Below are 19,389 nucleotides of genomic sequence, written 5' to 3'. Positions count from 1 at the left end.
TTTTGGGGAATTCTCAGAAATTTCACAAGGAATACCATGGTAGATGTACAATATCAGAAGCTTGCACTTCCTTATTAAGGTTCTCATTCTAAATGCAGACATCACCATCACAGAAATGACCGACATGCACATGGCATGTAAAGGTTGTTCCATTAGAGGTTGATGAATTGGTAAAGGAACATATTGTACTTCAATTTTGTGACTCGACTGTCTTGATTTTATAGTTATTAATACATCATTAGCCCATCGTAAGAGCCAACCCTGCCCACTTCCCACATAGAGGAAGAGATTATGTATTTAAAAAAATAAGAAAGAAAGAAGACATGAGCAATAGGTGTTTATGCCAGTGAGAGGGAATTAAGTCTTTGTACAAAACAATGTCTTCATGATGGATACAGCGATGTCGACATGCACTCATGAACAACCACACATCACTCCAGAGCTCCTAAGAATATAAAACATGACACAAAAGAAGGGAAAGCCAAAAATAACATGATTGAGTCATATGTCTCCACATTTTCTTTTTAAACCAAGTTAATATACTATTCCATAATATGATACAATAATACCTCACAAACATACACAGTATAGATTTCTCTTTTTTATCTTTCTCATAATAATTTTAACTGCATGGCGACAAGCAGTATATAAAAGGAACAAATCAATTACAATGAACCTCATTCACCTTATAACTTTAAATAGAAATCAATACCGACTCACATATAGTACTTCATTTTGTCAACAAAATTCTATGATGTTCTATCAGCACCACAGACTACTACAACCACATTGTATTTACGTACCATTTGACCACTAACAGCTACAACTCTGACAGAATGTGGAATGCGACATCACATAATATATTGCTGATTTCTTTACATGTGATATCTCGATAATCTGAAATGGCAAAGTGTGTTTCATCCTAAATAGATATACATTACTCCATCTATATAACCGTCCTATAGATAACCATTTCTCTGGATAAATGTCTACACACATAGTATCTCACAGATATCTCAACAAAATGTAAACAAAACACACCGAAAACACTGCTATTTCAAATAATCATATTCGAACACCTGGTGCAAACACACTGATCATGTACAATGTACATGCATTCTTTGCACCGCTAAATGTTCCGATCATTTGCTGAACAGGCAGGTAAAAGCACATGAGAGGATGGGAATTCATAATGTCCACTTGATGTACACAACACATTGGTGGATACTCTGCCCGTAAATGCCTTGGGTCTTACCGCCTCAAAGCAATCCCTACTAATTAACTCCTCCAGTCCTGTAGACAAAATGCTCACATACAATGTCAACAGGATTTTAGGATGGAGGTCTTTACAGTACGAGATCACCTAGCCATTCACCAAAAGTTTGCTTACATTATTCCTTCACCCACTCTCCTTGCAAAAGATGCTGAATGAAGAACAAAGGAATATCAACATACATGTAGCTAACAAATGAATATTGACTAAAAAAAAATCAATAAAATGAATCGATACATGAAAAAATAAACAAACAAATAAATTCTTCTGCACTCATTCCTTGAGCACAATTGTAATCAAATGAACTATTCTTCCGCGATATGTGAAGATAAACAAAAACAGCACATCTACAGTCACTGATGGCTAGAGACGGCTAATAATACAACTAGTGACTAATAATTTGTGGAACTGTGTGTGAAGGACATCAGAAGTGGATGGGCTTCGAAACAAGAAACCCCACATCCAGTCATCATGATAAGATGATACATTGAAAGATATTCACAACAGACTGGTACTGAGACCTACTTACATGCCCCTGACAAATACCACACATTAATGTTGAATGGTAAATTGCATAATGACATCTGAACTCACAACAGACAAAGCATGTGCGCAAGAATACATATAATTAAATGAACAATATCATCAGGCCCAATAATGCAGAGTTTGCAGAGTTCACTGATAATTGACGACATCGTCAACCATTGCTCACATCACCTGCCTGTGCCATTTTTCTAATCTAAAGAGTATTACCATATTTTGAGGGGGAGGGGGCAATGATTTAATATGCATAGCCTAAACAACAAAGAATTACATCAATACTTAGTATGACTTACGGAATTCACAAAAAAAAGAACAATATTTCACGTAACATCACTGTTTTTGCAAAACAATTGAAAACATGAGTTCATGTTTTTATCACATTTGGCACACTTGTCAGAAAAAAATTCACAGGCAAGTATCTGTGAAAGCTGACAGGCGTCTGAAAACAAAATTCAGTTGTTTATAATGACATGTCACTGTTAAGTCCAACATGAGAATGACCAATAGACGAAATATGATGACAAACTAGAAAGGAATTCAGATACACAAAGACCTGGTTGAAATATAAATGATAACAAAAGAGAAAAGCAGATCTGAGCATTTTTCATTTTCAGGACAATATTCAAAGACATGCACAAAGAAAGTGATGAGTCTCGGCACACAATACAAATGCTTACAGCGAACCTCCTATTAAACATTTATACATACAGTATGCTACCTAGTCTAACACTAACTAAATTAAAAGTCATTATCATGATGTGTGTAGTATGGAAAATTGCACATGATGTAAAGATATATCAGTTTCTTAGTGCGGGTAGATACTTACAATGTTGTGAATCCTACCTTTAATTCCGACACTTGGTCTCATCACCGGCATGTGAGACAAACACATGCTCAATTAACAGGTATCTATAAAAAGTCTGCAGATGTCATTCATGTTCATTCAGTGACTAGAAGGAATTTGAGTACCAGTAGCTGGGAGATGAACTTTCAAAATGTGATTAACATTCTTTAAAATGATGTCACCAGTCAGATGTCTGAGGTTAACTGCCAGATTGTCTATAAGTATACGCTGATCATTCACTTTTTCAGGAAATTTTTTTTTTTCATTTGTGTATATTCACAGAGTCACCAACTCATTACATCTATCCATCACAGATACAAAGAAGATGTAAGTTGTAGCTAAGTACACGTTGTGAACTTTTTTAAAAGATATATTCTTATATATTTCTGACAATTATAGCTTTCGCCCTCTATGCTGCTGAAATGATGTAATTAATATGAAACATAGTACGTGAAACAATGCTCATCTCTCCCAACTTTGGAAACTGCCAGATGCCAATTTGGCATTAAGCACATTGTGATATTCTTCTAAAATGACAATGAATTGCGGTATACAAAAATACTCAGATCTGCTTCACCATCTGAAATAAAATAATCCTCAGTCCATCTTGATTCGCTGGCTGGTCATGCGATAGATGATGGAGTCGCCGGGGTCCATGTTGCCGAGCATGTATGCAATGACCAAGGTCGCCAAGGCGAGGACGATCCCGAGCCAGAGGAAGATGTTGAAGAAGACGGGGAAGCTGTCGTCATAGTACGGCGCAACGTTCAGGGACTCAGGGGTCACTTCTGACGACGGCGCCTCTGTCGGGGTCTGCGGGATTAAATTAAGGAGACAATGATGAATTAGATAGCCATTTGATTACAACCTGATATTGCGATGACGGTGCTGTTCGGGTCTGCAACAATGACGAGTTACGGAGCCATTTGATCACAACCTGTCGACATTGCGATGATGCTGTTCTCTTGATGACGCTAAACTCTAGGGTGAACTGCGCTAGTTGTAATCACACTAGCTGGGTTCACAAACCTGCTGGTAGAATGCTTGCTGTGTGTACAAAATCTCTACTGAAATTATGCAATAACTTACATGTATCAAGATGGCCTTAAAGACATTTCATCAGAAAATGATGAACTTAGATAACTGCATTGTCATCTTTATAATCCAAGAATTTGACATTTCTTTGCTTCAATGTATTTTTTCTGTGAAAAGAATTTCAAAGGCATTAATAAAAGCATCATAATTTCAACAGTAACTTTGCTCATCTTGCAGTTACAGGAGCTGTAAAACAACATGACGAAATGTACATGTACACAGACAAAGTAGGATGTGATCTACAAGGATGAAAGGAAGAGAGTAGGTGTGCAAGGATGGGGAATTGGGGGGAGGGAGCAACCAATTGATACTTTTTGGTCAGCAATATGTTATGCATTTATTCAGTCATGCAATCACACAGTCTTATCTTTTTCTCAAACCAACACACAGAGATGTTTTTCATTTGTTCCTACAATGCACCTTCCCGACAACTACTAGTACACTGTACTAATACAGGACACTGCTTAATCTGTCTCATCCCCCCCCCCCCCAGTATTCAATTGGAACAAACAGTCTTTCAAAAACACAGAGACTTTAATTAAGCAGCAATGTCAATGATGTAAATGTACATTGTAATAGTACAGTACTCTCCGCATAATCGGGTAGGCTCGGGCAAAGCGTTTCTTACCCGATTAAGCGGAGTACCCGATTAACAGAACACGGCTCATTCACATTTGACACGTACAATGTGTATGTACATGCATTGTACACTGCACCGAAAACCTACACTGTATGCATAACACTCGTGCTTGCACGGCATATTATACATACCTTACACTTGCTCAGTCAGGAAGCAATAATTTACACCCTTTTTATGGACAAATATGTCTTCATAAAACTTTGTGGTTCGACTATAGACTCCTCGCTAACGTGGAAAATTTGACATTCATGATTTCTCAAAGTGTTATATTTGTGATAAAATGTGGGTAGAAAGTAGATTAGAAGAAAATTATTTACCCATTTATGCGGAGAGGCAACCCGATAATCAGCTAATTTTAATGTGCATTGGAACTGACTTTGACATTTCTACCCAATTAAATGGAGTACCCGTTTAAGCGATACCCGATTACGCGGAGAGTACTGTACTTGGCAGATCATTGGTACATGTAGTAGAAAGTCTTGACATTCATCTTCCTTCATATCATCAAATCACACATCTTATACGAACAGAAAAAAGCTTTTCCATGAGACTGCCTGATGAGGGGGACGGAGGATGCGGTCTTTACATGCAGGGGATCCTTGTAGACCAGTTGATTCACATGCACACTACTCCGAAAGGACACAACATAGATACTGAAGTGGTCTTAATAGACACATAGCTATAGCAGGTTTGATTGCACAAACACATGTACATGTACATATACACAAGCACAAACACAAACACCCGAAGAATGTGCAGTAAATCTCATCTTTGATGCATCAAAAATGTGAAATCCCCACATTGTTTCCAATGGGATAGATCTGTGTTTGTTTGCTTGCTGTGTTTATCTAAAACATTTGAAGAACTGGCCATGCATGCATTTCCAATAATTTACACATGAAATACCACACTTTCTACTGGAAAGGCGTACGTTTGCCTCCACTTTGCCCCCGATAATTTACTCACTAATTTTGTTACAACAGTAACAGTGCCCTCTGTGTTGACTGTTGTAACGCCGGTCATCATAGTACTTGTAGACTCAGTTGTGGGTTCAGTTGCCTGTATCAAAAGTAACGATGGGCAATGGCAAATTTTGGCAAGAAGAAGTTGCTCCCCTAACACTTTCTTTTTTCTTTTCTTTTTTTCTTGCAGAGGAGCAGAATGACATGCTGTACATGCATCTGTTAATTCCATGCATAGTGTTTTCATTTGTGAATGCTTTTTGTCACAAATTATCATTCTTTTTTTTTTTTAGTATTAAATATGCAAATCATGCCTCAAGAAAAGGAAGTGTCAGCATCAAATATGAGTAATGTTATTAATGCATGACATATAAGTTTGTCTGTTAGTTACCTAGAAATATGCTATAGAAATATCAATTCACATGAACATGTTTTCGTAACCTTGTATGTGCTAGAGCACATATCTATAAAAATACCAACTCCTCTATTTTGTCCTTTTCCTGTTTCTACGTATGCATGTATGTATGTATGTTTGATTGTTTATTTGTTTGTTTTTTGAGGGGGGGGGCATTTGCTTTATGGCTCTGACAACTTGTAAATCATATTGAGCAGAAGGGCGAGACCATCTTACAAGAATAGAGTATGAAATCTGAAAGATTTCCCAAAGTCTTTTTTATTGACAGGTGAGTTTATGGAATCTGCACTGATGGCCAAACTGAGTATGCCAGAAGATGCTCTGTTTGGCAAATACTGTATACGCCGTTATTTTCGCGAGGGTTTAATTTTCGCGAATTTCGCGAATTGCAGTTGGATCGCAAATTTAACAACACGCGAAATTGTCTCCTTGCGCTTTGTTGATGGAGCATTAACGTAAGCGTCGGCGTCAATTCGCGAAAACAACACCTCGCGAAAATGTCTATGACCTCGTAATTCGTGAAAATATCTGTACGCGAAAATAATGGCGTATACAGTATAGCACAGTGAGCATTAGAGCTGGTCGTTTACAAACGTATCTGTCACAGTGCACATCTGCAGGACTGTCTTGTCAAGTTAGCAAGAGTTAGGTAATACTTGTAATGCAATGGTCTTTTCTCATGCTACAATGTAGTAATGTAGGGAGCCTTGAGGATGAGGATGAGCACTTTCCTCAATTTGCAGTCAAGGTTTCACTGAAGCGGGGCCAGCATTGAGCCAAGAAACTCAACCAACACAAATCAAACAAAGTAAGCAACAAGAATGTTGATGTCAGATAGTGTGCCTGGTGAAAAGAAGCATAAACATGGCATGCAAGAAGTCATGATAATACACATTCATGATTATATCAATGAAATCATGCATACTGCTAAAGTGGGGTACACGTGACAAAGGGAAAATCGTAGTATGAAAATCACAACAAAACATGTCAGCAACAAATTGCTCCTCCTCGCTAAATCTGTAATAATGAGGAGGTACAAATCAGGTGAAAAGGAACAAAATATCACAGCAGCAGTCTTCATTTTCTCTGTTAAAACATTTTAGTGCTGGAAATGCATGATATGAGCAAGAAAGTAACCGTGATGGCATCAATAATATTGAACTCAGGAGAGAACGCGTAGTGAATATCTGTGTCAACACAACAACATTAAGAGAACATCTATAGCTGCAGTAGCCAAAAATCCATGCTAAATGGAAAACATGCTGAAAAAAATAGTCATTAAACAGTAATTCACAAAAAGAAAATATATATTTTGACTGAAAATGACAATGCATATGGAATGACATTGTTTTCCTGGTTGTGGCAGGGGGGAAAAAAATGCATTTTAGAATATCGGATGGAATGATTAAGAATGAACATACATGAATATCTATTCATGAAAATGTAAATAAATAAAATCTATTCTCTTGTGTGATTAATACATTCCAGCATGACTTTACTGCATAAAAATGTGTGTGAATGCTTGGAATATGTAGTTAACTGCACAACATGCACAAAGTTTCATCAAGACATTGAAATAGCTGGAGGAAAAGCTATCCAACTGTAGTACAGTGCACTCCCGTTATAACGAAATGCTCGGGACCGGCAGTTTTCTTTCGTTATAACGAAATTTCGTTATAACCAAACAAATACAATATATAACGAACCAAGGAACCACGTATACATATCATATTATGTTTGCTGAATACTCATCATACACTGGAAAGCTATGTGAAATGTGATGGGATAACTGTATTACAATATTAAACGCAAGTTCCCCTCAGAAATGTGCGTGACACAAGGAGCGAACACACAGTGGTGTGAAGCGTTCACCAATGCTGAGACGCTATAAATGTTTGTTCTGCTATGTATTTTCGAAAGCAATTCGCATTTCGCTATAACGGAGCACATTTCTTTTGTTTTTCTTTGTCTGTGGCGCTCTGAAAAGACTTCGTAATTGTTTACGGAAATTTCGCTATAACCGTGTTCGTTATAAGCGAATTTTGTACCATAGACTTCAATGGTGATAATTTTGGGACCAAAAGATTTACTTCGTTATAACGACATTTCGTTATAACCGTGTTCGTTGTAACGGGAGTGCACTGTATCAGAATGATAAATGTGGCAATCTCAACAAAGCAATGAACTGACAGATTCAATTTTTTAAGGTTCTGTTTTTTCTGCTTCAAAGTCTTCAAACATCATGTTCTACTTGTTGCTTAACAGTCATTTGCAAATATATTTTGACCACCCTATTTGTGGCTTTCATTCCTCTTTTGTACTGTAAGAGTAATACATATTCTTCACAATCAAATAAATGTCAAACTGAATTTAACGTTTTGATCTCACATTCACATTAATGAATATAGAGAAGATAAAATGAGTTGCAGGAAACTCTCACAATAAGCAATGCAACTTTGCCCACCTTTCATTTTCTGGAATTTGTTAATCCTTGAGACTGGACATATATTAAAAACCTTATAATATAGGCATCAAGCAAAAGAGTTCAGCCTGTTTATTTCAGTCACATTCAAAAAGCAAGTTAATCACAACACCATATCTGTATATATGTGCAATGGCAGGTCATACCTTTTCAATGCTATCTCCATTGAGTTTCTAAAGTCTATTCTTCATACACATTTCAAAATTCTTTGTCAATTTTGATTCACAAGATTAATCCTCTATCACATTCTTTTCTTCTTCTTTACGTCTGTAGTCTAAAGCAACACAAGGTTGTCAGGTTTTCACTTCTTCATCCCAACAAGATCTTATGGTATCAAAATGTAATGCCTCGCTACAAAAGGTAGACTTAACTCTATCCAGTAAGGCAAACATGTTGGTATAGTTACCTCTCACATATTATTAATATTTGAATTGATTCAACTGTTCTCCTCCTTACCTGCATTAGCGAGCGTCCCTGCCGGTGAAGGAATGCTTCCATGGGAACCGTGGCCACACCCATAAACAAATCGCCTCCATACAGATCAATCATTTCCTGACCCCACTGTTGACATGTGACAAAAAAGAGAAAATCAAAACATGACTAGTCAGAGATATCTGTACGTGAATTTTTGTAATATGTCAATTTCTTTAAGATTTGCATACCTACATCATTCTTCCAAAATCATGTGCCATATACGTCAAACTCATGACCTCCACATTGGTTTATGTCGGAAGACAAACATTAACTTAGATCACAAAGCCTGCCTGATCTTGTAACATCAAATGTAAGGTGAGAGGATGTATTTCAGGGAACTTTTATTACCACAATGTACTGATGATAATTGCAGTGCAATCCTTTTATAACCAACACTGTTATAACAAAAATCTTGTTACAACAAAGTAAAAATTCAGGTCTCATAATTACTATCTACATATCTTTATATAGGGTACTTTACTGTTCAGCTATAATGAAATTTCGATATATTGAAAGAAAACTGCAAGTCCTGAGAGCCTTATTATAACAGAAATCGCCTGTTCCTGTTTTTGATTCATTCTCATCCTGAGGCTATTGATATGTGCACTTCTTTTAAATGTAGTCCCATGTACATTGTACATACATCATCATTGTCATTTTCTTGAAGCCCATTCATTGAGAGGTAAATTGTATGCCAATGTGATCAAGCAGTGTGGTAAGCTACATCTTAACGTTGAGGACGAGTCCCGAGTATACTCGGGTAAGTGTCTATGGGAAATGCCCGTTGTACCAAAATCAGCCCATCCTCAATGGGTTAAACTGTCACTCATAATATATATACCACACATGTCAGTTCAGCATGGTGCGTTTACCTTCTGGATGAAGTCTGCAAGGACGTTCTGTGCATCAATAACTTGGGCGGAATCTGCTCCATACTGGCTCTGCAGGGCCCTGAAGCCAGACAGCTCAAAGGCGAAAACATCTGGGACATTGTCCTCAACAACAGCAGGGTTCTCTTTCAGCTACAAGGTAAAAAAAAAATATTTATATAAATATTTTCTGGAAAACCAACACTATTAAACGAGAAATACAGTTGTTGATGAGGTCAATGATATTCTTTCTCAGGGCCAAGGTCAAAAGTACACACAGTGTATAGACAGTTAATGCTTAACTGGAACAACGACAATTTCAAGATTTTTTTTTTCTTCTAATGCTGACCATGATAATTTGGAGAGGCTAAGGGAATCTCTCATCTGCATTTTGTCTTGATAAAGAACAGGATAGTGAGTTGTTCTGGAGAATTTTGAGATCTAGAGTGTAGAATAATTTTGACTGAATGCACGTGACTTTTATTCCAGAAGAGCACTCTCTGTTCAGAATTGTGGGTGGGTAGTAAGTTACATGATGATCGATCGCACCCTAACAGCCACATTATCCATCAAGTTACATGTGATTCATGCTAGGGCGGGAGATCAGTGGAAACTGCTGTGGCCCGGTTTGTTGTTTAGATATTCAAAATCTATTATGAAACTTTACATAGCACACTACCATGATTGGGTAAGCTCTGAGATTGTAGTACTTTTGGCAAACCTTTTTAGCTAAAATTCTGCATTATTGTCATTACTCAAATGAAATCACGTCATATCAGCAATACAGATTTCTTATGCATAATGTGTACGTTGCGAAGCAATAATTGACAGTTCTGCAAGCATACAACAACTAAATTTTCCCTTTAACCTCACCTTCAAGAGAACCTCCTGCATGACTTGCAGCTCACTGAAAAAGCTGAGGTCGGCCGGGTGGGTCAGGTTGAGGGCGTAGGGTGAAAGGTTGCGGGTCACCGACGTACTGCCCTTCAGGAGGGGCACCATCCTGTCCAGCCTGAGAGGGGGAAGCCCCTGGAAGAGATCTGGGAAGTCCTCTGGTGACTGAACAAACTAGGGGAACACACACATACAAGAAGAACATTAATAAAAATTTCTGTCTGTGTCAAATTATTGGAGTAAAATGAAAATCACTGAAATTTTGTGTACAAAACAAATGGAGAGCTGCTCAACAACTACATCACAGATCTAGAGTTGCCAATTTGCTTTACTCTCTAAAATTTCAGTTCATAACTTTTTTGTGTGTGTCCAATTTTCCCCAGTTTCACTGATCTACTTCTCTGATTTTTCTGTTTTCATACAAAGCAATGTAATTGACTTTCCCTTTAATCAACTGCATACACTGTAAGTCTTCAAGTTCCCCATACTCATCATCCATGGGGCAACAGAACTTTCTCCCAGTCTGGCTCTTCTCTCTGGAACTCACTGCCTTTGAAAATGAGAATGGAGACCTCTTTCCCTCTGTTCAAGAGGGAACTGAAGACCTTTTTATTTCAGTAACTGTGCTTTCTTTCAATTGGGATCTTTTCCTGAATGAAGCAATGTGGGAGGAGGTCTTACCTTTCTGCGCCAGGAGTGCCACTGTGTGACAGACATGGCGCATTACAAGACTCCATTATTATTATTATTATAAAAGTTTCAAAGAATGCTATAAAATTTTATGAAATTAATTGCAGAATGGCTCAGAATATCTCCAACAACACAAAGCTGATACACTATTCTAACTTTCACTCACAGAAACAAGGAAATCATGTGAAAGAATTCTTGCAGCCAAAATAACACTGCATTGTCACAAGACCTCCCCTGAACTACCACCCCCCCCCCCAAAAAAAAAAAATATATATACATGTTTATATAATAATAATAACAAACAGAAATAAACTAGATATATCGCTACGGCTACTGATATGCCTCCGCCATAATGCATGGTTCTCCTAATAGGTCTATAGTACAATGTCTTGACAATGTGTGATGACAGTTTCACACAATTGGCAAAATATTAAAATGACAGGTTTGACACAAATGTGCTGAATGTTCACTTTCCGAGAACTAGGTTCAATTGGATGAATGATTAAAATGTCAGAGTGCAGGTATTTGGGGGAACTGATGATTTTTACTTGACTTTTGACCCTTTTATAAGTTTATGCATAGAGTAATTTTCAAGGTATTGAGAAAAAGTATAATTCCAGTATCAAATGGGAAAATAGCATTATCTAAATCTGGCCTTTGACCTTTGAACTCACAGTTCCAAAGAGAGTCACTGTTAGGTTGAACATGCATAAATATGTAAGTTTCATGATGATACCTTGAGTTACTTTCGAGATATGGAGGAAAAAGTGCAATTTAGCACTTTCACTTGACCTTTTACCTTTTGACCTTTGACCTTTTGGCAAGAAACTTCCCCAAAAATATATATTGGGTAATACATGCCATACATCAAGTTTAAAGAAAAAAAAAACCTTCAGGCATATTGCATTTTAAGGAAAGTAGTGATATTTTGAGGAGTTGACCTTGACCTTTGACCCTCTGACCTTTGACCCATGACCCCAAACTTCCCTAGATAATCACTGCCCATCGGTACAAGCATATATACTAAGTTCCATGAAGATACCTTGAACCATTTGCGAGATATGGAGAAAAACATGAAATTTCAAATTTTTTTCACAAAATAACCTGTGACCTTTGACCTTTGACCCTGTGACCCTAAAATCCACACAAAGTATTATCCGCCAAGGATATACCCTCATACCAAGTTTGATGTAAAACCACCACACGGTTCTTGAGATATCGACAAAAACAAAACGGGACGGACGGACGTACGGACGGACGTACGGACGTACGGACGTACGGACGTACGGACGTACGGACGGACGGACGGACGACCCGAAAACATAATGCCTCCGGCCACTTCGTTGCGGAGGCATAAAAATGCATTTTCCATCACTGTAAATATGGTGCTATTGATGGGAAAGGCATGTTGAGCCAGTCCTGCATAAAAGAAATTCTTTTCTTTCTGGCTTGGACATCTTTTGAATCATGTGTGCCTTCACTCAGTACAAAGAAACAAGGTACCCAGGTTCTCACCTCCATGCCTGCATTGAGCTCTACAGCGACTCTTTTGCCATTGCCGTACGTTCTGCTGATGGCATCCCTCACTGCATCAAGATTGAGACTGCCTGGCTTCACCTTACAATGAATCAATCAAAGCAGTGTGGTAATCATTCTCACAGATTTCTGCCAACTAAATCATTGCAAAAAACATTTTGCAATCCTGAGGATGGCTCTGCTCTCCTCCACCTCATTCAAATATTCATGAATTGTATCCATATCTATCTATATTTGAATCCATCTGCGTTGGTACACAATGAATATCTGAGTGTTAGGGTAAATGTGGGGGACAAGACATGGCAACTAATCAACCTGAAATGTGTTATTCTAAAACATATTCAAGAACAAAATACAGTAAAATGGGTGTGTAGATTACACTGTACATAGGAAGTCACTTCAAAAATTGTCATACATTGTACTAAGCTGATATCTCTCGGTCACAGTAGCATTTAGTCAATGCATCATACAACATACAACTGATTCAAATGGAAAATTGAACATGTTATCTTTACAGTAGAGAGTGAATACACAAAATGTGCACTGTTTAACAAGCAATTTCTCTGGTTTTTCCATTGTAATAATATTACAGCACTAAGGATAAAACAACATATACCCAAATGCAGCACATCAACCCCATGAACCAAATACACAGGTACGAGATGGATTCATTTGTGTAGCAAAATACCATGAATCCCATAAACAGTAAAGACAGGAGTCATGTGTTACCTGCTTCACAGGAACAGATTTGAGTGAGGATGGCTCAAGTGCATCAGTGCCTGCAAGTTCTTCTATTGTCACCAAGACAGCTGCCTTTGGTCTCCTGAATAAATTACCATTGGTCAGGCCATGCCATGACACAGGCTGGAACCAATAAGAAAGCACAATTATTTTGCATATCAAAAAGCATTGACATGTAGCATATTTACCTTCAGATCATTAGATACTTATCATTGTAGATATGCCATATATTTTGTGGATTTTGCAAGTTGGGTGCAATTTGCGAATTTAACAACGTACAAAATTATTAACTCTCATCCCGACATGAATGCAGCATGCACATATGTGCAACATATCGTACATTTCACCATCCATTCCTGTATTCCATAATCGCAAATTCAACCATTCACGAAGTTGTAGGAAAGTCCAGATTCACATGCCTGTTACTTATGTACAATTGTATATACACGTATGATTGTCTTGAAACATAATTGGTTCAAAGTGAACCACACCTTATACCTTTAGCAAATTTACCACATGCAATAATGATTGCAACAGTTTTCTATGTGAGAAATATTACACTTTTATAACATTTTGCTCTAAATACTAATGTATGTGAGATATCCTTTTCTAAAATCAAAACATATGGCAGAAAAAAAATTAAAACTGTGGAACAATCACTCAGCTGCACAGGCAAGAGTTCTAACAAAGTTGCTGTTTATATCTTATTATGACAACACTGAATATACAATGTAGCAACAGAATTTACATCAAGCAATCCATGTGATGGCAAAGTTTTAAAAAAAATTGAACAGTTATTTCAAGAAATAAAGAAGAGTCAGAGTGTAGAGATAGACAATGGACAGCTATTGCCAAAGCTCATTATTTTCGACACTCATAGCAGTTAGAGGCATCATGTACACACAAGTACTAAAAAACACTGTCATCTCATTTTACAAAATACATTGCACACTACCACAAAATCATCACACAGATCTTCAATTGCTACTCTGTGAGGGAATTGCAACACTTGCAGTACATGCGAGGCAAGGACTCACCTTTGAACTTGAAAATCCTAGTGCTAGTGAAAAGACATCTGGAATTTCATGGGCGTCAATTGCCCCTACATCTGTGTGTACTGTCACATAGTCTGGTACATGGGCAAGCATGAATCTCCCGTCAGCAAGTACTGTGAAGAAATTATATGGTAGATCGACACGATATATGAAATATGAACACCAACATGTACAAATGTAAGTGGCTATGCACAAAACATGAGTTGTGGCATCATGCATGACTGTGTACATGTATCGAGCAATCTACCTACAATGTACATTATGTACATTGTACCTCCATCAATATCATTAATTTCAAACATAATCATTCTTCATAACCTCCTATTTCTCTCTGGAGTTAACATGTATCTTGCCAAACAATTCATTATCTCATAATAAATTTGCATGCATTTTTTTCTTTCCTACAAATTTACTCAAGAACTTCATTCCTTCAAACATGTGCAACCCAAGATAATGATATGAACAAAAGAAAAACCACAGGGATATGTACCATGTATCAATGAAATAAAGGATAGTTTCTCAGTGGGTTTAATCTCAAAATAGTATGCATAAATGATGACATCAATTCATGTAAATATGCACATATTTATTTATCACAGTATGCTCAAGTTTAATCTAAGAGTTAGAATGCACAAAACAGTCAAAGAACTACCAAATGAATTTCACTTAATGGATGCAATAACCTTGAACTCTGTTGTTAGGTAAATCAAAAATATTTAGTAAGTAACAAGCCTTTCAATTGCAGAATGAAAGAGTGAATTATTGGAGGGATGGAACTTGTATTGAGGAATCAAAATGTGCCATTTGTAATGACGAATGTGTCATAACCAAAATATCACAGAATTATCAGGTTAAAGAGTGGCACATTGTAGGAAGTACAGCCATGCAACAATCTTTTGCTTTATGTCACTTCCTCCTGTTATGACGGATTTCTGGTTTCTCTTCGATAATTCATCAGAACTGAACAATTCACACAACAGCTGCAAACAGATACACAGGACACAGACACACACTACAATACATGATTGTGTATGTATAGACACATGTTCACTGGCAAAGAACTGTCCTAATACAGGAAGTGGCTTGGTTTCAGAATGAGTGGTGAACCTGGATATTACTAATGGTAGTCAAGATAGGTCAGGTTTTGAATGGAAGCTTACGATGAGTACAATGCACATGGCATGCCAGCATAGAACTTTGAGTGGGTCAAAACATCTCTACAGCCAAAATGCTTGTTTTCTTTCTTTCTTTAATGGTGGATTTAGTTGTATACTTTAAGGTACAACCATGAATTAATTTTCTGTCTAGAAATACATGCTTTTGGTTAGTTTTGAGAATAAGTTCTGGTATTTCTATACTGATGTGTTCATGTCTGTAGATCTGTATGATGTTGCTTTCATACAAGTATCACAAGTATGCGGGATGGACACCAAACTGAAAGTTTTAGCATTAGTGCCAGGATTTCAATTTTATTTAATATTTCACTTGTTTTGGATTGCCTGTTTTGGATACACCTCCATGACCCAATCTTTTTTATTATCATTATTTTTTAGCAAAATCCACCTCCCTGATCGGAAAAATACTGTAATAAAAGAACATTTTCGTAGCGTGGACATTTTTGTGCATTTTGTATGACAAGAAAGGGGGGGGGGGGGGGTATAAACAGACACAAATATTTTTGCTTGTTACATACAGTAGTATCATCAATGTTATGATACCGCAGAATTAAAGCCATGTGAAATTCATCTTACTCGGCTGAGTGTGAAGAATTAATTGTGCAAAAATGTCCACTTTTGCAGTACACATTAATCTACGTAGGTTCACCGTATATAAGCACTTGCACTTCAACTCTGTACAGACTGCAGTAGAGTGTAAAGTTCTAATGCACTACTTGTACACTGTAAGCATATGTATGTCTACTGACAACTCTGTATTTTGTTCCCCCGGGATCTCCACGCATGGATACTACAATGTAGTTACAGTGTATTCCATTTTTTAAAACAACCAGTAGTGGCAGGAATATATGTTTTGTAACTACTGCTGGGTTTGGTTAAAGATTTTTACACTTATGAATAATAACAAATAGGGTCTATTATTACGGTTACTTTCAGTCTACTAGGACTCTAACTACGAGCGTAAGTATGTGTATCTATGCTAGTAGTATGTAGACCCGTCTATATACAGGTATGGTGTTCCCTGACGGTTAAATTCCTGATGCGCATATCTCCCCGTAATAATAATATTCAATGTGTGCAAGACTTTGTAGATTAGTCTTTCAATACAGAGCATTGTATGGGCTGAAATCGCCAAAAAATGGGACACAAAAATGTAGAAACACTAAGAAATTCGCATTTCACCTCAGATTTAGAAGAAGAAGATATTGATTTATCACAAGATTTTATTGTGTAAATTGTTCAAAATGTTCATGGGTAATAGACCTTTTACCATACAATACAAAATTTGAACCTCATTTCCCGATTTTCTCTTTGTTGTCCATATCGCTCGGTATGAATGTGAACGGTGACTCGTGGGTATAAATCGTGATTCCGGTGCATGGACAAGATGTAAAAGACGTCAATTATCCATTGCATAATTCACGACTAGAAATACAATGCAATTTTACACCGCACTAAAAGATAACTTTTTATGAAGGGGATAATTTGAAGTCTATTTTCCAAAAATCGGAGTGAATAATTTACATAATTTTGCAAAATTTGTAATTTTCAGGACTTTGTGAATAAGACAGTGAAGGGGAGTGTTATTTTTGGTCGAAATTTCATCCTCTGAGTACGGAATTTGGCCCGGAATTCAGAGGCGAGCCATAATTTTTTTTTTCTTTTAAAGGCGTCTGGTCATATGATCCACTCTCCTACTCAAAAGTGGTATTTTAAAATGAAATCATTCATATAATTAGAATTTGTTAGTATAGTAGATTTAATACGTTGCAAATAGAAAGTAGAAACCAGTTTCATCAATAAAAATACCATGCTAGAATTATACAAATAAACATGACCGTAGACCTTTAATTAGCTTGCCTTTACTAAGGCAACAACAAGGTACACATGTATAGCCCCCAACATTTAATATATTGTTGCACCAGCACGAGCTTCAATTCACATGACGATCATCAAGATCACATGATCAACTTTCACTCACAAACAGATCCGTGCCCAGACAGAAAAGTACTATACTACTATAAGTTTACACTATACAGGCTCGCTAGAGCAGACCAGAGGCAGAGCCAGAGGCTTGGCACAGCACATAAAAAAAGAGGTAACATTGGTAACCTCTGTGTCCAGGCAATGTTTCTTTTCAAACTTCTGACAACACATCAACAACCTAACACTGCACAGAGGGATTCCCCACTTTTATAGCCCCAAAATCTATTCGTTGGTTGTAGAATTCTAAAGATCGTCGTCCCCACACTCCACAACTTTGCAAGAATGAAATGGACGCCGGCGGGACCGGGGCACCTGTCTAACGGTGGGTGTACCGGTGTCAGTACAGTCAGTGGCAAACATTCCTAAAGGACGAGACAAAATTCTACATAGAACAAGTTATCTTATCCATGAGAATTCATTGATAATGAAAAAATCACACAAACTTACCATAGGAGTACAAAACTGATAAGAAAGTCAGAGATAAGAGTGAAGACATGGAAGTCGCCATCTTGCACGAATGAAATACAGAATACGCAGTACACGCAATCACGAATGCACTGATTGTACACGGCGTACGGTCGCCGATCGAATGTGTACTGTGTAAGTAGGTAGAGAGAGAGAGAGGCTTCAGCAGCGCAGCTTGTCAGCTGTGTGTACCGTGTACTGTGTATGTGAGTAGCTGATCACGAGATATGCGCGCGAACAGTACGCGTGCGTAGTCGGATGCGCGACGTTAGGGTAAGTGCACGCACGTACGACCAACTACAAAATTAATGACCCATCATCGGGTGGTCTTTTCTATTTTCAGGATTCCAGATTCACTTTTATTCAGTCTTCTAGGATTTATGAGTTTTGAACTGCATTCTTTAGGCCTTCGATATCACAAACGTAGTTCTCTTTCATTTAAGATCTGATACCAGGCTCTTCAAAATTACCCGATTGCTCACATTGGATGGTTTGCAAGCAAACTATGTTCAACACTCAATGCTTGAAAGCTCAGACCTATAATAATAATAATAATACATACAATTTCTATAGCGCCGTTCTCCACTTTGATTAAATGCTCAAGGCGCTTTACAATTGTACATCAAAGCAAACAGACTGAAGATACAAGTACATCACCGTAATAGAAGAAGATGAAGAAGCAGAAAAAAAAAAGACATGAAAGTCTGTCTTCAAAAGACACTGGTCTTCAAAATGCACTGCTAAACAAATAGGATTTTAAATTACTATAACAAAACAATAGTAAAAAGAACAAAATGACACGAATTGATTTCATTACTGGACGTTTTTAGAAAGTCTTACCAAAGAGGTCGAAAATTCATGGAAAATTTGAAACTTGCCTTGCTTTCATCAAACAGTAGTATTGTTACATGTACATTAGATAAGGTTATTAAGTAATCTCTTTACAGTTAGGAACTACCGGATTGATTTAAACAATATAATAACATTTAGCGAGGCCTATAACCGCATGATTCAGCAAAAAATTAATATAGGCCTGTACGGGCCCTAACACTTCCTCTTTTTCCAGTGTCATCATTGCTAAATTGTTAAGATTATTCAAACAATGTGATGTAAGAGACACAATACCCGCTTCTTAATGGTATTGTGTTTACCATTGGGAGCAGTAAAAATCCAGTCATAACATTTGATGCATATGTGTAGGTCATGTTGTATCACGAAACGTCACGGTCCTACCATATGAAAATGTTGTA

The 19,389-nt window shown here is 37.3% G+C and overlaps 1 protein-coding gene across 1 annotated transcript; it reads right to left on the bottom strand.

Moving 5' to 3' along the window:
* Positions 1-3,227: 3,227 nt before the first annotated feature.
* On the bottom strand, positions 3,228-18,201 carry LOC139727617 (renin receptor-like). Its single transcript, XM_071638600.1, has 9 exons — positions 18,122-18,201; positions 14,496-14,626; positions 13,447-13,581; positions 12,697-12,798; positions 10,471-10,665; positions 9,601-9,750; positions 8,711-8,815; positions 5,362-5,454; positions 3,228-3,473 (listed from the first exon to the last, which is right to left on the bottom strand). Exons 1-9 carry the CDS (start codon positions 18,180-18,182, stop codon positions 3,258-3,260), a joined length of 1,188 nt encoding a protein of 395 aa, XP_071494701.1. The 5' UTR covers positions 18,183-18,201; the 3' UTR covers positions 3,228-3,257.
* Between the last annotated feature and the right edge of the window lie 1,188 nt (positions 18,202-19,389).

Source organism: Diadema antillarum, unplaced genomic scaffold (assembly GCF_040938485.1).
Source record: "Diadema antillarum isolate AM-2024a unplaced genomic scaffold, OU_Dant_1.0 seq00000136_RagTag, whole genome shotgun sequence".
Lineage (NCBI taxonomy): Eukaryota > Metazoa > Echinodermata > Echinoidea > Diadematoida > Diadematidae > Diadema > Diadema antillarum.
The sequence above is the reverse complement of the archived record's forward strand: the minus strand, read 5'-3'. Positions and strand labels throughout refer to the sequence as shown.

Coding starts and splice junctions, on each gene's coding strand:
- LOC139727617 (XM_071638600.1), bottom strand. CDS start 18,182: ATGGCGACTTCCATGTCTTCACTCTTATCTCTGACTTTCTTATCAGTT. Junction 13,582..14,495: donor TAGGATTTTCAAGTTCAAAG/GTGAGTCCTTGC, acceptor TATTGGTTCCAG/CCTGTGTCATGGCATGGCCT. Junction 9,751..10,470: donor TGCAGGAGGTTCTCTTGAAG/GTGAGGTTAAAG, acceptor TTTACCTTGTAG/CTGAAAGAGAACCCTGCTGT.